Consider the following 17,501-nt stretch of genomic DNA (forward strand, 5'->3'; position numbering starts at 1 on the left):
TGCTGTGGTGTCTGAACGGAGATGAGGTCTCTTTCAAGCCAACTTCAAATGGTCATTGACAAACACTTTGCCCTCAAATGTCAAAAGCTGTCACTGAAATATATTAAAGGTCAGATGGGAAAAACAACACAGGAGGAAGAAAACAATTTTCCTTAAAAACTCTTATAAAAGAATTGTTTTAAAAATTAAGCCCAAATGATAAATGAAGACACCGTAACATTTATGTGAATAAACAAACTAGCAGCAAATTTTCTCAAACAGCAAGTTTTCTGGTGCGTTGTGCAAGGAGCGGATATCTACTCAATAATTACAGCCTGGGTTTTCAGACACTTTAAATTGTTTAATGAGGTGAGTCATTTAGAGCAAAAAAAAATCAGACTTCTGTACATTATCAAGTTTACAGATTCATTAAATAAAATCTGTGTTTTAGTACAGCATCAGGACAATACGCTACAATTAGGTCAAGCTCTGGGTCAGCCGTGCATAATTTTAATGCTTCTAAATTTTAACCCTTTGTAAATATATCCATCAGAGATTAACACATCAGCACATAATCTTGTTAACATAGTCCAAATAATTTCCAGGGAAAACACAACACCTGACCAAACTGACGTTGTGATGACTGTATCATCCGTCACAACTTTGCTACCTTTATCTGGATCGAGGGTGTCTGTTGCTATGAAGATACTTCCTGTGTTCCTTCTACAGAACACAAAGAAAAGCAAGATATTCAGAGACAGCAGAATGTGTCTCTCTTCTCTACATGTATGGATATAGATTTATTCAACAGACTTACCACTGATCGTTTCTTCTACTGTAGTTTCTTGTTAAATCTGAGATATAACATAGCATCTTAGTGGAACTAAGAGCCTTGAGGCAATCTCACGAGAGCCCTTGTTTTCACATCGGAAAGGCAGCACACTGGAAGCACAACTTGCAGAGTGATCCATCTCTATCACAGCAACCTGCAGTCTTTGACCCTGATTTTCTTCAGTGCTACATCATTGTCACACCAGCACAGCCCCACTGATTGCAATGGCAGGCCTGATTTATGTTGGTGAAGTGAGAAGGCAAGTCATCTGCTTGTTTTCATACCTCCATATTGAATGCTGAACGCAAAGAGACATAGTACTTGGCCCTTTTGCTCTGTCTGTTCATAACCCATAAAGGAATCCTGAACAGGGTTGTGCTTATTTTCACTTGCATGTTCCCACTCAGTGTAGAACACGGTGACTGCAGATACCTAGATGATTATGTCGTCACACATGTCACTGGAAATTAAATCTATTCCTTAAAGAAGCAGTGTCATTTTCAATCAAACTGCTGAAAGTCCTGAGAGCATATTTACCTCTTTTTAACTGATATGAGTGACAAACCCTCAGAAAAAGAGATCTCAGTCAAAATGCATTAGCATTTCAAGTATATGCACTGTATTTAATGTATGACTTGAGGACTCCATTCACCGTTTTCACCTTGGCTTGTCTGAATTTGACACAGATTAGAGTAGTCACTGGTTTTAGCTTGGCTTTAGACTTAGTTCTAGGTTCCGCATAAATCAGTAGAGAGATGGGCTTCTCCTGATGGTGATCCAGGTTGGGACCCAATTTAGGTAACTAGGCCACTCTCTTGAGGTTCCTGGCTAAGCTCAGTCTCTAAGTTTGGCCACCTTGAATAGCTCCTTTCCCCACTCCTGAGGAGCCACAAAGCAGTTGTAATCCCCAGCTCCTGACTCAGATCTAAAGCATGAGAGTCCATCCAGAGAGGAGTGATGACAAGTTTACTGACAGAATATATACGGCAGAAAAAACAGTAGTGTTCTTGCAGTGAGCCAGTGGGACTCCTGCAACTATCTGCTAGCTAGTTGTGTTGAGAAAAGTATTAGCTTCACATGGGCCTTGAGGAGGAACATGGCATTGAAAACTTTCCCTAAGCATTCCTTGCTTAGGGACAACCCAGACATGAAGAATTATTCAAATTAATTTTGACATCCTAGCTCTTCAAACATTTCAAATGCTGCCTTTATCTGGATTGAGTTGCAAATATTCCGTAAGGTTGGGAAACTTCTTAACTTGGTAAGAGATCAGGGAGGCAAAAAAAAAGGACTCTTCAGAGTAACTGCTGTAAATTTAACCAACATTTGTCACATTTCATCAGAGAAATGTCAACCATGAGAACACTCAGAAGTTTCAAAATGTCGTATTTACAAAATGTGCATGCTTACGTTTCAGCCACCCATATTCAAAGGTCTATACAATGGCCACTTACATAGGTATTACATATGAATCATGTATAGAGCAATAGAAAATTAAACCATTTATATATCTTTTAGTCCTCTACTTAGTCAACTAAATGAGCTAGTCTCAGGTTTGGGCTACATTTTTTCAGAGAAATGTTTAAAGTCTGGCACATCAGTAAGAGCAGAATCACAAGTCAGCCAAAACTGTTATAACTTCCCACCTGCGGAGCTGCTCCCTCATTTTCCGCAGGTTCCTGCAGACAGACACACACTGCCAACAAGCAACCAAAGCCGTTTTTTAAGACTTTATTTAGGATTCCTTTTAGACACATGTTCCTCAAATAAATTTATATATAAATAACTTGAAATTCACTGTGCAAAGCTGTAAAGCACTTAAGTATTTGTTATCCCATCCATATATGATTAAAAGTTTTAATCTCTTTAACTGTGTACCCAAATAAAATTAATTTATATGTTAGGAAAAAACAGTTGACAATGTATTTGCTAGTGTAACTTGAGTCAAGAGGAGCAATGTCTGTCAAATCAGTTTAAATGTCTAGATTAAATGCCTTTTAATTGCTGTTGCCATCTTCTTCCCGTTTTCTGTATGCTTTATTCAACATTTGTATTTCTTCCTGATAACCACCTCTTTCCATATGCTGCTTTTTACTATTCTGCCGATGAGCTTCAACAGTGTCTGGAATTGATATGTTAATATCGCTGTCAGGATTGTTTGATGGTATGAAGAGGGAGTAGGAGGCAGTTTCCCCTAAATCACATGAGACAAACCTGTTTTCTTTCCGTGAATAACGTAAGGATGGAGACCTTACTTGTGTGGAGGACTGGCTGATGTTACTGATGATTGACACAGTATCCAGGGCCTCTTCATTGTCACAAATTTCAAGTACCTCTAAATGAATTTTAACGCTTGTGTCAGCAAACGTATGAGGAGACTCCTCTGGGTTTGGCTCGTGACCAACACTTTTAGATCGGTATACTTCAATTTTCTTTGACGTGGGTGTTATTTTTTGCCCTTCAGTGCTTACCTCATATGTAGATAAAGAGAGCGTTTTTCCTGTGGGTGCCTGAAGAGACACAGTTCCCTGAAATGCACACAGAGGGATAGCTAACGCCCCACCTGATCGCTGAAAAGAGAAAGAATGACCATTACCTAATGCTTTTTTTTTAAGTTAGTATCCATTATTTATAAGCCAATTATGCTTAGTTTGTTAACTTATTTTACTCTTGCAGACTTTTCCTTGTAGTATTTTTAAAACCTGGCATTTATGACTTTAAAGAGTAGAAAGAAGTGTTTTAGAATTATACACTTTAGTTTAAAAAGTGAAGTCCCAAATGACTGCGCCTCGGCTACAGCTTATGGACACACACACGTTATTAGGATAGCCTTAATGTTTCATTGCAGCCAGTCCACAACGAGACAGCCAGCACTAGCAGGCACCTCTCTAGCTAGTACTCACTGGCACCTCTGAAAGTGTTTTTACTCTGCTTAAATCAGATCAAGATACCGATCTCCTAATGCTTCTCATACAGTCACCAAAAGGAGAGAAACAACACCAGAGAACTGTTCGAAACCAGGACCTTACGCTGATGACACCTGTCTCCCTTGGGCACCCTGTCTTAATTAGTCTTGACTAAATTAGGTGCCTGAGTTAGGCGGCTTAACTACCAAGCTGAACTTCCCAAAACAACTTGTCAGATATTTTTCAAGGAACTTTTAAATCAATTTTATTTTTATAGTGGAAATATTGTTCATTCAACAGTATCAGCTGGAAATCTATAACAAGGATTTACAGCACCACTACCCTGACAGCCAGAGGGCCCATCCAGAACCTCGCTGCCAAACACATTTCATGTGATTCTAGAAGCCAGGACGGGATCTCTTTTCTACAGCAAAGCTGAATTTATCAGTAAAGAATTTTTCACACACTTGAAGGGAGAGAAAGAAAATTCAGTTACAGTTCTGCAGTACTAAAGGTCATGCTCAAACCAAGGGTTTTTAGCAGTTGCAATGAAAATATTGTTTCAGAGGCTGTAAATAAATAAAGGCATTACAAAAGAAATCACTGCGAGTGCCTGCGTGGAGAACAGAGGACACAGCCTGCTCCTATGTGGACTGTGGTAGCTGACTTAGTGGTAGGTTGTTATATGTTCCGTTCCATAGTGCTGCAGGATAGATCCTGACTCTCCCTGTCACGCTATAAAGACTGTCATTTTTAACTATGGAGGTTGCCCACTCAGTGACCTATGTTGGACAGAACAAAAATGATGGCATAAGTAGACACACACAGCAAAGAAACCCCAGAGTCAGGTTCTGGAGAATCTGAGGGCTCATCTGCTCTGCTGCACTTGGGCTTTGACTGGTTACTGAGAAGGGCAGGGATTACCATTTGAAAACTTGCTCTGACTGTCTAAAAAATACTCTAAAAATGAACCACAACTTTGCCAAAAGCAGACTCCTTGGCAGGCTGTGAATTGCTGACTTTGACAGGGTGGTTCACAAGGAAAGGCTGCTCTGGTTTCGGGGGAAAGGCATGACAGAGAAGACTACTGAAAACAGGGGAAGCTGCAGAATCCAGCTCTGCACCCACACAGACATTAGGGAGAAGTGTGGACTGAGGGTATTGAAAAGCTGCCAGGCAGCAAGGTGAATCACCTTGTACAGTCTCTGTGTTGCTGTTGCTATACTGCTTTCAGGACCTGTTGATGACCTTTTAAATCTACCTCAAATATCTCCAGATCACATTGTTATGTGAACTGCACCCTTACTCCTATTGCACTGCAGTTCCCTCTCCAGCTAAGGTGCCTCCCTACCTCCTGCTACTGCTGCCTGACAGGGCAAATCACCAGCCCAAACCTCATCCTCCCCTGTCCTTCCTCTATACACAGACACATGTGCAGAGACCCTCTTTAGTAGCGTGTAACTTTCTGGATGGTTTGGGAATAAGCAACATTATTAGAGCAATTAATGCATGAGGTGAAAAAATGGCAGACAGTCAATTTATCAGGATGTGTAAGTCTGAGGCATTAAAAAAGTTTGGCTAGCACTCACGTTTCTTCCTGTCCATGCAAGGGAGGGCTAAGATGAGAGAGGGAGACAGCTGTCTAGGAGAGCAGGATATACCTTTTCGTTTGTGAGTGTTGTGATTAACCTACCTGCAACCAAGAGACTAACTGCAGAAACTCTGGACTTTGGGAAGGACCAGTCTTTCCCATGCAAGTTACAGGGGGGTGCCCTGAGCTCACCCTTGGAAGCAGAAGCTCCACTATTGTCCTCCTGGGTAACTGATTTGTCTTGTGCAAACTGCATGAATAGAGAGAGAGGAAGAAAAGGAGTGACAGAAAGACCAGGTCTAATAATTGGCAGTATGGAGAAGTGCTAGCATTATTTCAGCACTGAAAGGACCCCTTCCCACTTGGACCAGCTCTGTTTAACACTTCCTTTCAGGTAAAACTGAGAAAGTGAGTAAAACCAGAAAGGTTTAGGATACTGATTGGAAAGGTGAAATTGTTCACAGGGAGCTGGGAAGGGCGACTATTTGCTGATTACTCAAGGAAGCTGTTGTGATGAGGCTTTTATCAGATTAGGCACAACTTTACAACTACACAGCTAAATCAAGTGGCTCACTGAAAAGCATGAAAATTAAATTATGTTTCATTTTGTAGAAAAATCTTGCCAGACTGTGACTTAATGTGGTCCTTCGAAAAAGGAATTTGCCTTACAAAACCCTCAGAGCTGGCTTGCCCTCCTGGAAGGAGATCAAAGTTGTATTAGTCTCCTTAATAGATTCGTCAGAGGAAAATGGTCCTCAAGCATTCTTCCAATGTGAAGTTACAGAGGCAGCCATTGTGCGGTGGCATCGAGCCGACAAAGGTCCTAGACTGGTGAATGTTAGATGACAGCAGCTCACTGCCAGCTCCTGGCTGCTCTTCCAGTACAGAGCCGTGGCAGGTACAGGGGCTCCCTCAAGCTTAGCTCTCCTAAGGGAAAACACCAGCAGCCTTTGTTTCAAAGCAATGACGAAGGAGCTTTTTTTTAAAGCATAGTTAGGTGTTGGCACTTATATTTTCTGTAGTAATTAGTAATAGGATCACTCCTCCAGGAAAGGAGTGATGTGTGAATAACTGTTTCCTCAGCTTGAGGAAGCTCTTGTCCTCTTATCTTCCATCCCAGGTGCTTACTAAGGCCACCAGAGGACAGAGCAACAAATCCACCTCTGGGTAAGATCAGGTGGCAAAGCCCGCTGTTCTAAGCAGCACAGTCAGAGGCACAAGGTTAGTGTCTTGGACATTGCAATAGATAGAGCCTGGATACTTTACGATTTTGTTAACATGCATTTAGAATGGTGTTTCCATTGCATACAAGCCCTGTAGCTCTGTTTCCAGCCCCCTGTCTAGTTTCTGCAATCAACACTGAAAGTCCTTTGCAGGGGCAGCTGAAAGTGTCTGCATTTCTGGCTGTTAGTCAAGCTCAGAGCCTGAAGAACAGTCTAAAACAGCACTTAGATTATACAGAAAGACATCTAAAGAGTATGGGAAAAAAAAAAAGAGCTGATTACTTCAGTGCAAGGTTATATTCTACGTAATGAAACATTGTGGATTTGTCAGACTGAACGTCAAGAAGATAGAGGATATGTCTGAGGCACCTGGAGGGAGAATGAGCAATCCTCACTCTCTGGAATGAATACTCCAGTACTGGAGAATAAGAAATTTTCTGATTACCACAGATTTAGTGGCTCTTTCAGAAAGTCTGTTTTCTATTAAGAAATTAGTACTTACTTTTAGAAGTGAACAGGATATACCAAGTCTTCTATGCCACTTCCCAGTCACTAACCAGGAAGCCAGTAAACTACGTCATTTTCCACTAGAACAATTCCAGTAGAAATATTGTTCAATTATAGATATCTTCACCTGTTTCTACAAGTAAAGAATCCATTTGTCTCTTTGCAAACTGTGCATCATAATGCCATGCACTCGTGACTGTGACAGGCGCCTGCCTAGAAACCACTGCCCTTGCAGGGAGCAGCTTTCAAATCACAGCTTAAACTCCCTCAGTGCAGCAACTGACTTGCAAGGAAACTAGACTGTTAACTGCAAGCTTTGATGAAGTACATGTGTGTGAAACAACCCCATTCATCACCAATGCAAAAAGTTCAAAGTTTAAAAAAACCCAGAAAATTACTGAAAAAAGTAAGCAGCATTTGCATGATACTATAGAACTTACTAAGCAGAGTTTATTAAAAATTTAATCAAACCCTGGAATTACATGATAGGGGAAGGCAAGAATAAAGCCTGAGGAGAGATCTGAGCCACTGAACTGAAAATTCACTGCTAAGTGCTGAGGGGAACTAGCACTACCTTGGCTGGCCTGAAAGTGCCACAGCCCCAGGAAGACTTCTGTGCTCCATGCTGGAGGATAGCCGCTGCGACCACAGATGGTGACCATCCCTCTGCGGCCAGAGTACCTGAAAGGACTCTGCACCAGAGCCAGAAAGGGGCTGGCAACCGAGAACCTGATCTGGCCCCTCAGCTCCTCAGAAATGCACAGGGCACTGAACACCACAGCCAGGCTCCCTCCTGGGTTCAGAGATGTCACCTACCTTGTGCTTGCTTTGCAAGCTTCGCCCTAGAGTCAAGCTGCCCAACAGAAAAAATTCTATGAATAAAAACACTGTTAGCCCAAAAGAGGGAAGAATGCATTTCTGTTTTTTTGTATAGCCAGGTAAAATTGATTATTACTGGCACTACTTTCAGTATAAATTACTATTAATGAGAACAGAATGTGACCCTTATCTTGTCCTTGATATCATTATTAAATATCTGGTTTTGGTTCTTATGACACATTCGTGGCAATAAATAGGAATCTACTAGCAAACCAGACTGTGCTGGTACATCCTGTGAAGAAGTATTTTATCTTCCGCTCCCATCGTTACCTACAGTTCAGCTTTCTGATTTTAAGCCTTACAATGCAATTTAATTCTAAAGCAGTAGGAAGGGGAAGCAATTTGAGTATCACTTAACAGTAGCCTTCAGTTCATCCAGCCAGGTTCCTGTATCTCATCTCTGCATTTTTTTAGCATGAACAAGAACATCCACAGTTGTAGAGGGTTATGATTCATTTTTATTTCAGTGAAAATAAGAGGAGATCCTCTGTGCTGTTTCTGAATGTCTGCCATCTCACTCTCACAGCCTGGGCCCAAAATGCTCCACTGACCTCTTTCCACACTGTTTTGCCCACACGCTTTGTATTCCTGTATTTGAAAGAAAATGTCGTTTCTAAAAGCAATACACGTATTAACTCCGCCCACACAATTTATGCTCTGCATTGTCTTTTTAAAGCACTTCTACACAGGTGTTTTTAAGAAGGTACAGAAAACTTACAGCCACTTGTTTCTTGGATCGTCTTCAGAAAGACAATGTTATGATGCTGTCTTGACAATGCATGCAGGAATCAGGCACTAGCATAAAGGTAAAGAGTTTTGTGAAATAAAATGAAAGCCTAGCTTTTCAACCAAGTGCCATTTTGCAGGTTTTGTGTCTCAGCAGTTTTGCAGCATATTAGATACACATACGTAATTACCATTATTCCTGAATAAAATGTAGACATTTTTCTACAACGCCAGTACTGTGTTTATCAGAATTAGTTATACCAGGATTTGTAGTACTATCACAAAGACGCCCCACAGCTGAAGTGCATTCTTTCTAACTCTTACGCATCCCATACCAGTTCGGCATCCATGGCAACTACACAGGACAAGGAAGCCTTGCTACCAGTGATTCTGATCCTGTGAAGTGAAGACTTGTCTTTGTGAGGCCTTACTCACTCTCAACTAGGAGAGGTGAAGGAAGGATCAGACACTTATCTGCTTGAACACAGAGTTTTAAAATTAAACCTGTTCTGGTTCCTAAAGGAACCAGTTCCTAAAGGAACTTTTTCTCTATGTACACACATACATATATACATACAAGTAGTTATTTCTTCATTGTATGCATACATATAAGTATATAAAATGTTTACCTTTCTAAAATTAATTTTTAGATTTCTGGTAGGGTTGAGCGGTTTAAATTTGAAAATGCTCAGATGTTTCAATTAATAAAAATCACAGCATTCCCCAGTCAAAACATTCCATAAACCAAAACTGCTACCTTTATGCTGAGGCCAGCTTTAAATCAATACCAAAAAATATCTGCCAGGTCTCGTAAAAGTTGCAGTCTAGCACTGAATCTGAGCTATCCCTCTGGAGGACTGTTTTCTGCAGGTTTGCATCAGAGAAACAGCAATTCTGTAATTTTCAAAGTTGGTTAATATATATCCATATGCATTTCATCACTTGGGAACGCTGCAGGAGCTCTGCAGGATGTGTAACGCTGTGATGTTCACCGTGAGATCCTGCCAACGGGAGCTGGCCGTTTCCTTACTTAGTTTTACTTTTTGTGGAGAGTGTTTATTTCCATCATGACCTTCCACAGGGCATACCCCCTGTGCAGCTCCTGCCCGAGATGGCTGGAGGCTGTTCTGTCTGTTAGAATCTGGGACAGGGATTTCACTGGAGAACTACATGTACCAGCACATGCATTTTTAACAAGCAAAGACAAAAAATTACAATGAAATACATCACAAATGTACTTGTTCCTTAAGGAGTGCTGGTGCATTCTGAACAGAGAAATCTCTGCATAATTGATAAAGCAAACCCTTTCATGATTAAATTAAATTATCCACCTTCCAGATTTCACAGAAGACAGAAAGTAGTTGTTGCTATGAGGCAAACCTTCCCCATCATCACTGCAGTTTAAGACCGGGCTCCCCTGTCCTGTTCTGGCTGCCTGAGCAGAGTTTGAGCTGGATTCATCAGGAGAGGATATTGTCACACAGGGGAGGTTTCAGCCTCTGCAGAGGACGTAACCAAGCCCCACAGCAGCTGGGCAATGGGCCCTGGCAGAAAGGTTTCAATCTGGAAATGCTCAAAGTGGTGACAAAGGGCCCACCAGGAGCCATTTGACCTCCATTTTTTAAATGATCCTACTAAGGCTATTTGTGGAACCTTGAAACTCCGCAGCCTTCCCTGAATAGAAAATAAGTTTTTTATCGCTATGACTTTTTCGAGGGGGAAGGGAAGGAAAGGGGAAGGTAACTTTTACAGAATCTGTTATTGTATTTCTCCTTGCAAACTGGCAGAAACCGAAGAAAAACACCCTTTTCTATCTGGTTTGCCATTAAATATTTATACTTATGTGAAATATTAATAAAGGGGTATTAAGCTGCAAGTACACTCAAAGAAAATTTTAATTGCATCACTTGCCAAAGCATAGTCTCCCAAGGGTGTATGGCATTCCCTCTGCTTCCCTTTAGTGTCTGCAGGAGTTGATCAGCAATTTGCAGAGCTGGGCACTTAGAGAAAAGTCAGGAATGTACGACTGCAGTCAACTTTGAATACTTTATGATGTATTTACATTTACATGTGATGTTCAAAATTATTTAAAACTCTAGTTTATAAGTGATCAAGAATTTATTCTGCTAGAAGAAGCCTAGAAAATTCTTTAAGGCTAACATATGCATATTTCAAGTACCAAACATTTCTACGTACTTTTAGCATTTTATATTAAATGTAACTGAATTCATCCTGTTACAAGGATCTTAAACTCAGCGGCCCCAGTTCTCCAGTGCTTAGCACCTGCAGAAACCATCATCCAGTCTGGATAAGCACACACTTGCCAGGATTTCCTGGTAATTTTTTAATGTCAGGGAGTGGGTGACTGCACAGCAGGGAAAGGAAAGCATGAACGGCTCCATTCTCCAGACACAGTTATCAATTAATACTTCATCTGAGAACAAAGCTGACTCTGTTCTAGAAGTGGATCCTTAGCTAGGTAACACTTGTTAGCAACTGAAATCAAAGATAAACTGTTCAGAGCCACATGACATGAATGGTGCCTCACGTAGCTCACAGCTCAGTTTGATTTTAAAGACTATAAATTGCTGTTGCAATATGGTAAAGGCCAGTGGAGAAAAAAAAAGGTTAACTGGGGGAAGAAAGGAAATGCCTAAGGGCCTGGAATTCCTACATGAGCAAAGGGAAGAAGAAAATCTGTTTGGTGTAGACTCCAGAGCACCTAAATTAGGAGCTACCCTCCCTGACTATGCAAGCAGGCTGCATACTCAGACATTTAAAATTTGAACTAGTTGCCCAGACGTGGCTGCCTAGTGCCATCAGAGAAGCCACAGAGGATTCAAGTTATCCTCAAAAAACTTTCAAATATAACAGTGGACTAATGGGAGACCTACAGCCTGCTGAAGCAGCAGCTGGAGGCCAAGTGGGACACCCTAAGGCATATCAACTGGTTCTACACACCTGTGTCTGGGCAATGGGCTCAAGCACAAGGTAGCTTGCAGACTCTCCCTCATGATTCCTAATTTTCAAATGCTGTGAATTGCAGGCCCTGGAATAATAATATAGGTATAACATTAATAGAATCATAGAATCATTAAGGTTGGAAAAGACCTGTAGGATCATCAAGTCCAGCCATCACTAGTGTTACAGCAAAGTAGAGATTATATTAGAGTGTATATCTTGCTTCTGGAAAAGGTAGGAAAGCTCTGATGTGAAGCCCCAGAATGGAGAGCAACTCTCCCAAGCCTGCTGAATGGCAGTGGTAGAGCCAAAAACAGATGCCAAGTTTTGATGTATCCCAGTCCGATGCCACTCCAATTGGGCCATGCTGCCTTCCCAAACAGAAATATCATAAATCTATATAAAGCTCTAGCGAGTTTGCATTCCTAATTACTTTGGTGGAATACAGCTCTAGCTGAAAAGTTCCGATTTTAGAATGTTTCCAGTAAGGATCCCAACGTTTCTTTCTGGAGACAATGTGTATTCTGTTTATTTTAAAATAGACGCTTAGTCTTCCTAGTCTTCTAGACTTCCCTAAAAATAAAAATTAGCTGCAGAAAAATTAATTACTGCAATGATTTGCCCTTTGAGAAGCTGACTGCAGTAAATTTAGAGCTAGTAGGGTATGACAAGAATAGACAAGCTCACCTCAGATGACCTGAGAACCGGTATTTGCCATTGGCCTGCCCGATGTGGACAGACCTTTATTTGGAGCAAATTATTAACAGAAAGTGCAGTGGTGGCATCCAAGGTAAGCATACTTGCATCTACATACCAGAGCTCCTGTACTCAGTTGTCTGGGGCTGAAGTGAATGAGCTCAACAGAAAGTCCCTTAATATTCTACAAATAATGCATATGGCACCCTTAGTGACCCTGCAGTATGAGTGCAGCACGGACAGAAGCAGCTCAGAAGGTGGCTGGTTTTAAGGCCATTCAGATGACTCCATGGCTGTCCGTACTGCTGGGCTTCATCAAAGTCAGCCGCCATGAGCTTCAGTTTCTCTGTGGTCTGTAATCACTGTTGTCCTAGAGAAGTCTAGATGCTCTGCACCTACTTATGCTAAAATTTTAATAAACGATCTATATTTTCTTGTAAAGATTTGCTGTTTCAAATCTATTACATTTAAATAGTCTTCCTCACAGACAGAATAGCTGTTTTTACAAGAAACAGCTCTCTTCAATATGGAAACAGGCTTGCCCTACGGGATTTGCTGAAATGCCTGGGTTTCACCAAACTTCTTGCCTTCTGGACTCCTGTCTCGCATCCTACACTGAGCTTTCAAAAATAACTGGGAAAATGGGAGTGCCTGTTTTGATTTGTACATTTGTTATTTTTAATAAGATTTTTAGCACAAGTACAGACTTGGTCCTTATGTAATTCTGTGCATTTGTTCTCACAACACAGTGTGAGATATTTATGACAATTTCTAACAATTTATTTGCACTTCCAGGTAGAAAAGAGTGCACAGAATGAAAATTTCAGTGTTTTAATTATTTGCATGAAGAAAAATATTTGGGGTGTGTGCAAGAAACAGAGATATTATTCAAAGTCTACACTAGAGGATCATTTAAATTGTGAAGTCATGCACCTTTCAGGTGCACCTTTCAGTATAAAAACTCCAGCACTGTGGGTACCCGGGTAAATTAATTCTGGTTCTTATATTTCTATCTTGTGTCATTTCCTCACGTGGTACAGTGAATGTAGGCAACAACTGACCATGCAAATGAAGGCTAAGGACATGGCCTATGTGCCTATGTTCATACAGAAAGGTAGGTGGAGAAGCTACAGAAGGTTTTAAAAGCAGAACAATGAGGCTAGCACTGCACTGAGGAACCACCTTGCTCCTAGCTGTCGAGAGAGCTCCATCCCTGCATCTCCATTGCACAGTATCAATGACTCTCAAGTAATAAGGGTTTTGTCAACTGGACCACAATTAAAGCAGTGTTGGTGTCCACAGAACTGACATTTCCTGCTTTAGAAAGGTGTAACCTTGCAATCTATACACCACATTCTAAAGAACATGGCTTTTACATAGTTATATAGATCTGCCAAAGCTTTCCAGCCACGAACATTTGAAAATTACTTCTTGTGGTCTTGACTGACAGGGCTAATTACATTATTAGCTCCTGTGTGGAGCAGGTCAGTATTGCAGAAGAGAGAAGAGGTCTGTTGGGCAGCATGTGGTGGGTACCAAAATCAGAGCTTGGGATGTCTGGTCCAGCTCTCTTCATCACATTGCTACCAGGAAGTGGTCACTCTGCACAGGAGATAATCTGCTGACATTCATTCTCTTTTTTGTAACAGTTGCAAAACTGGACCTTACACTTTTCACCAGACTTGGTGAAGTTTATCTGACATGTGTACTGCCAGTCCTGGAAAAAATTCTGAGTTCATTTGCAAGCATCATACCAACAGGCTTTCTGCTGAGATGCAGGTATTGTAAAGTTAAACTGAAATTGTATTTTTGCTTACTAGGTAAATAAAATGAAGAAAAATATGTTGAAGAACAGCACAAACCTTTAAAAAATGGAGACCGTATCAGACTACAATGTAATGGATTTATTGGAAGGTGTCTAAATTGCACTGCTTTTGTAACTCCTATTCCATTAAGTGACATTAGGGACAATGTACAAGGATCCCTTGCTCAGCATGATACTGATTTTGTTTGTAGCATTGTCTGTTCTCTCAGAGAAAGAACATTGATATCAATCAGTGGCAGCTCTTTGCAGGATTGATTCCTGTAAGAATCTCTGACATACAGTGTCATTGGTCAGCTCCACAAGACTTATTTATCCTCATCACTTTTCCACAGCCTAGGTTTTTATTTCTTTTCTCTAGTTCTGTGTGTGCATGTATACTTGTATCTAGCATTCATAAAAACCTGTTTAAGCAACAAAGCTGAAAGCTGTTACTTATTTATCTGAACCAGACAGAATAAACAGCAGCCATAGGAAGCTAGCTGCTTCACACTGGGGTACGAGCATGAGGGAAGCACTATAGGAGCTTGCCTATATTCAGCCTTGCCCTCCCAGGCAAATGTTTCTACTCTCAATATTCCTCCTGTTTGTGCAATTCAGCAGAGTGCCAATTGAAGTTTAACCGCAAACAGAGAGTCAGCAAGCATCTCAAGGACCACACCACTTTGTCCCACTTGGAGCAAAGTTAGAAGTTGATGGTGAAATGCTACATTGATTTTCCAAGCAAGGAAACACCACCTGCAGGAAGAGACCAGATGAGAACATCACAGCAGGTTAGCATGGGTACTGTTGTATAGGCCAGTGGAAAGCAAATATAATCTTTGAGTCCATTCATAACTCAGCTTCTATGCTGTGCATGGTGTTTACTGGAATGTTTACAACTTTCCTGGAGTGAGAAATATACTGTGTATTTATCTCTGCTAAAAAACCTTCAAACTGCAGACATATAGAGCTACAGCATTGACTCCTCCTAAGTGAAATAATTTACACAGCCACCCCCCCTTTCTCTTTGCAGGGCACATGAATAGGTTCTATACAGAGAGTGTCTTGAAAGAGTTTGCTTGAGGCAACCCATAGATGAGGTATCAAGTAAAAAAAAAAATTAGAAAGCCTACAACATATTGCAAGCCTGGGAGACTTCTGTTGCCTGAAGGCACATAACTATAGGCAAAAAAAAACCCCAACATGACATATTTACACCCAATCTCTTTAGGAAAGGGAGATACACTGGTATTTTATGAGATGTTAAAGGCATCTTTCAAAAATGCAGCTGAGCAAGAGATAGGAATGACAAGTACCATTTTTTGTCTCCCTCTCAATTATAGCTAGCCTAGAGAGGTATTAAATAAAGCCCTCTGCCTCATTCTCCTTTCATGCCACTTTTATTCCAGAGAAATCACTTTGATGGAGTAACTCTTTACTCACAGAACAGATGATGAGGAGACAACCAGCTATGGCATCATTACCACCACTCCAAGGTAATGCCATTTAACAGGTAGTACATAGCTTCTACAGAAAATCAAAGAAGTCACATATATTGTCTGGCACCCTACTCTCAAAATAGCTAAATCAAAGTGATTGATACCTTTCTCACTGCTTCTTTAAGGTCTGAAAATAACAGAATAAAAAATACTGCTTTCACAATACAAATTAAAATGGGCAGCCTTCTGCAAGTATCACTTGTTGCTCAGGGGGTGAAGAAAAAGTAAGGTAGGGAGAGACAGCTGGCATGCGCTATCCCTCCTCCCAGCAGGCAGCACTGAAAAATATTCAGTCCTGCTAAGTGTTACCTTCCTCTGAAGTACTGGAGTGGTTGTTGGCATCAGACATACAAAAAACCAGCAGGTTTTCAAATAAAAGCTTTATACAGACTTTTACAAAGCCCCACTAAATATAATGGAATATTTACCTGACTAAAAGCTGGGATGTTTGGACTTGGGGTGCTTTGGATCAGACCCACTGCTGACTAACCTTGCTATTTACAAACTTTACTAAAATGTGCTTGGATTTTTCCCCCCATTTTGATGAAGTTTGAGTTTCAAAGGTAACCTACCCACACCTGCTTCTGACCTTCCAAAGCCAACCCCAGTTTATTACCTTAGGTAAGAGGTTAGTTTACTGGGGAGAGCTGTACTTTTTAACACTATTCCAATATCACACCTCTGCTTGCTGACATGCAGTCAGCAACTCTCACCCCTCGTACAGTGTATGAAGAGGCTGTCACTGAGGACCACCTCTACAGTAATTGCAGGATTGTGTGTTTAACTATGACATCCTTATGCTTCTATCTCACTATGCAAATCTGATAACTTTAAAATCAGCAAAGACAAAGTCATATTCACAAGGATCCAGTTGCATGTGTTATTGGCAGGGTTTAAATTTCAAGCTGCAGAGTCCTCAATTCCATTCAGCTGAAACTAATTATCTTTTGTCAAGGTGGTTGACCACGTTTTAGCCAAGCACTGTGGTTTTCACATTTTAATTCTTAGTCTGAGTGATTTGGTCATACCAGAACACCAGACACTATTTCCAGCTATACCTGACCTAACACTGAGAGGAGACCAGCAGTCCTAGCTCCTTACTCCATTAATTTTGCATCAGAGTTGCAAAGCCTTTCCCTGGATTCTTACCCTTACTGAGCAGTGCAAACCGCCTTCAAATGAGATGGCAATCATCACATAAAATTCAGCAAGATTTCAACAAGTACTTTGCCTCGGAGGTTTTGTTTTACTGTTAAGAAGTTATATGCACACTGGTCCATTCTTCCCAACATACACTGTAAGTTTTAGGGCAGCAAAATAGGAAACCTAACATTTCTTTGTAACTGAGAGAATAGCACATATGACCATCAGCATAATGATGACTGTAGCTATTTAACACTTCTGAACACCTCCTGCTATAGAAGCAGAACTGGGAGGAAATGTACAAGACGGCTTCGTAGGACAGAAACATAAGGGGACACACTTCCAGGGTACGGCGTGTGGTTCAGCCTCTTGACTTCCATTAGTGTTAATGGGAAAAACACAGCTATGTCCCTACCCTCAGGATGCAGCCCAAGAGGATATTTTTGCCTGTAAACACTGTGATTTAGTACACATCATCGCATGCAGTATTCCCACCTCTGCCTTCATTTCATCAGCACAGCCACTGCCATGTGCTAACTTTGCAGCAAGACAAGATTTATGGAAGCTTTATTTTTGCACTCATTTTCCCCAGGTTGAAACAGGGGCAAAACCACAGCTTTTAGGTGAAAGGACTGAGTAAATTTACTGGAAAGTGCTAAAGAAAGAAAAAAGTGGATGTGACATGGTAGGAAGTATCTTGAGGAGAGGGGTGGAATGGGTGACATTTTTCACCTCTTCAAATACAGACATGCAGG

The 17,501-nt window shown here is 41.0% G+C and overlaps 1 protein-coding gene across 1 annotated transcript in view; it reads right to left on the minus strand.

Moving 5' to 3' along the window:
• Nucleotides 1-2,807: 2,807 nt before the first annotated feature.
• GPR149 (G protein-coupled receptor 149) overlaps nucleotides 2,808-17,501 on the minus strand; it is a 28,267-nt gene continuing 13,573 nt past the window's right edge. Inside the window, exon 4 of the mRNA XM_009506541.2 lies at nucleotides 2,808-3,381. Within this exon, the coding sequence (XP_009504836.2) occupies nucleotides 2,809-3,381 (573 nt within the window). The 3' untranslated portion in view covers nucleotide 2,808. The remainder of the gene's footprint in view (nucleotides 3,382-17,501) is intronic.

Source organism: Phalacrocorax carbo, chromosome 7 (assembly GCF_963921805.1).
Source record: "Phalacrocorax carbo chromosome 7, bPhaCar2.1, whole genome shotgun sequence".
NCBI classification, from domain to species: Eukaryota; Metazoa; Chordata; class Aves; order Suliformes; family Phalacrocoracidae; genus Phalacrocorax; species Phalacrocorax carbo.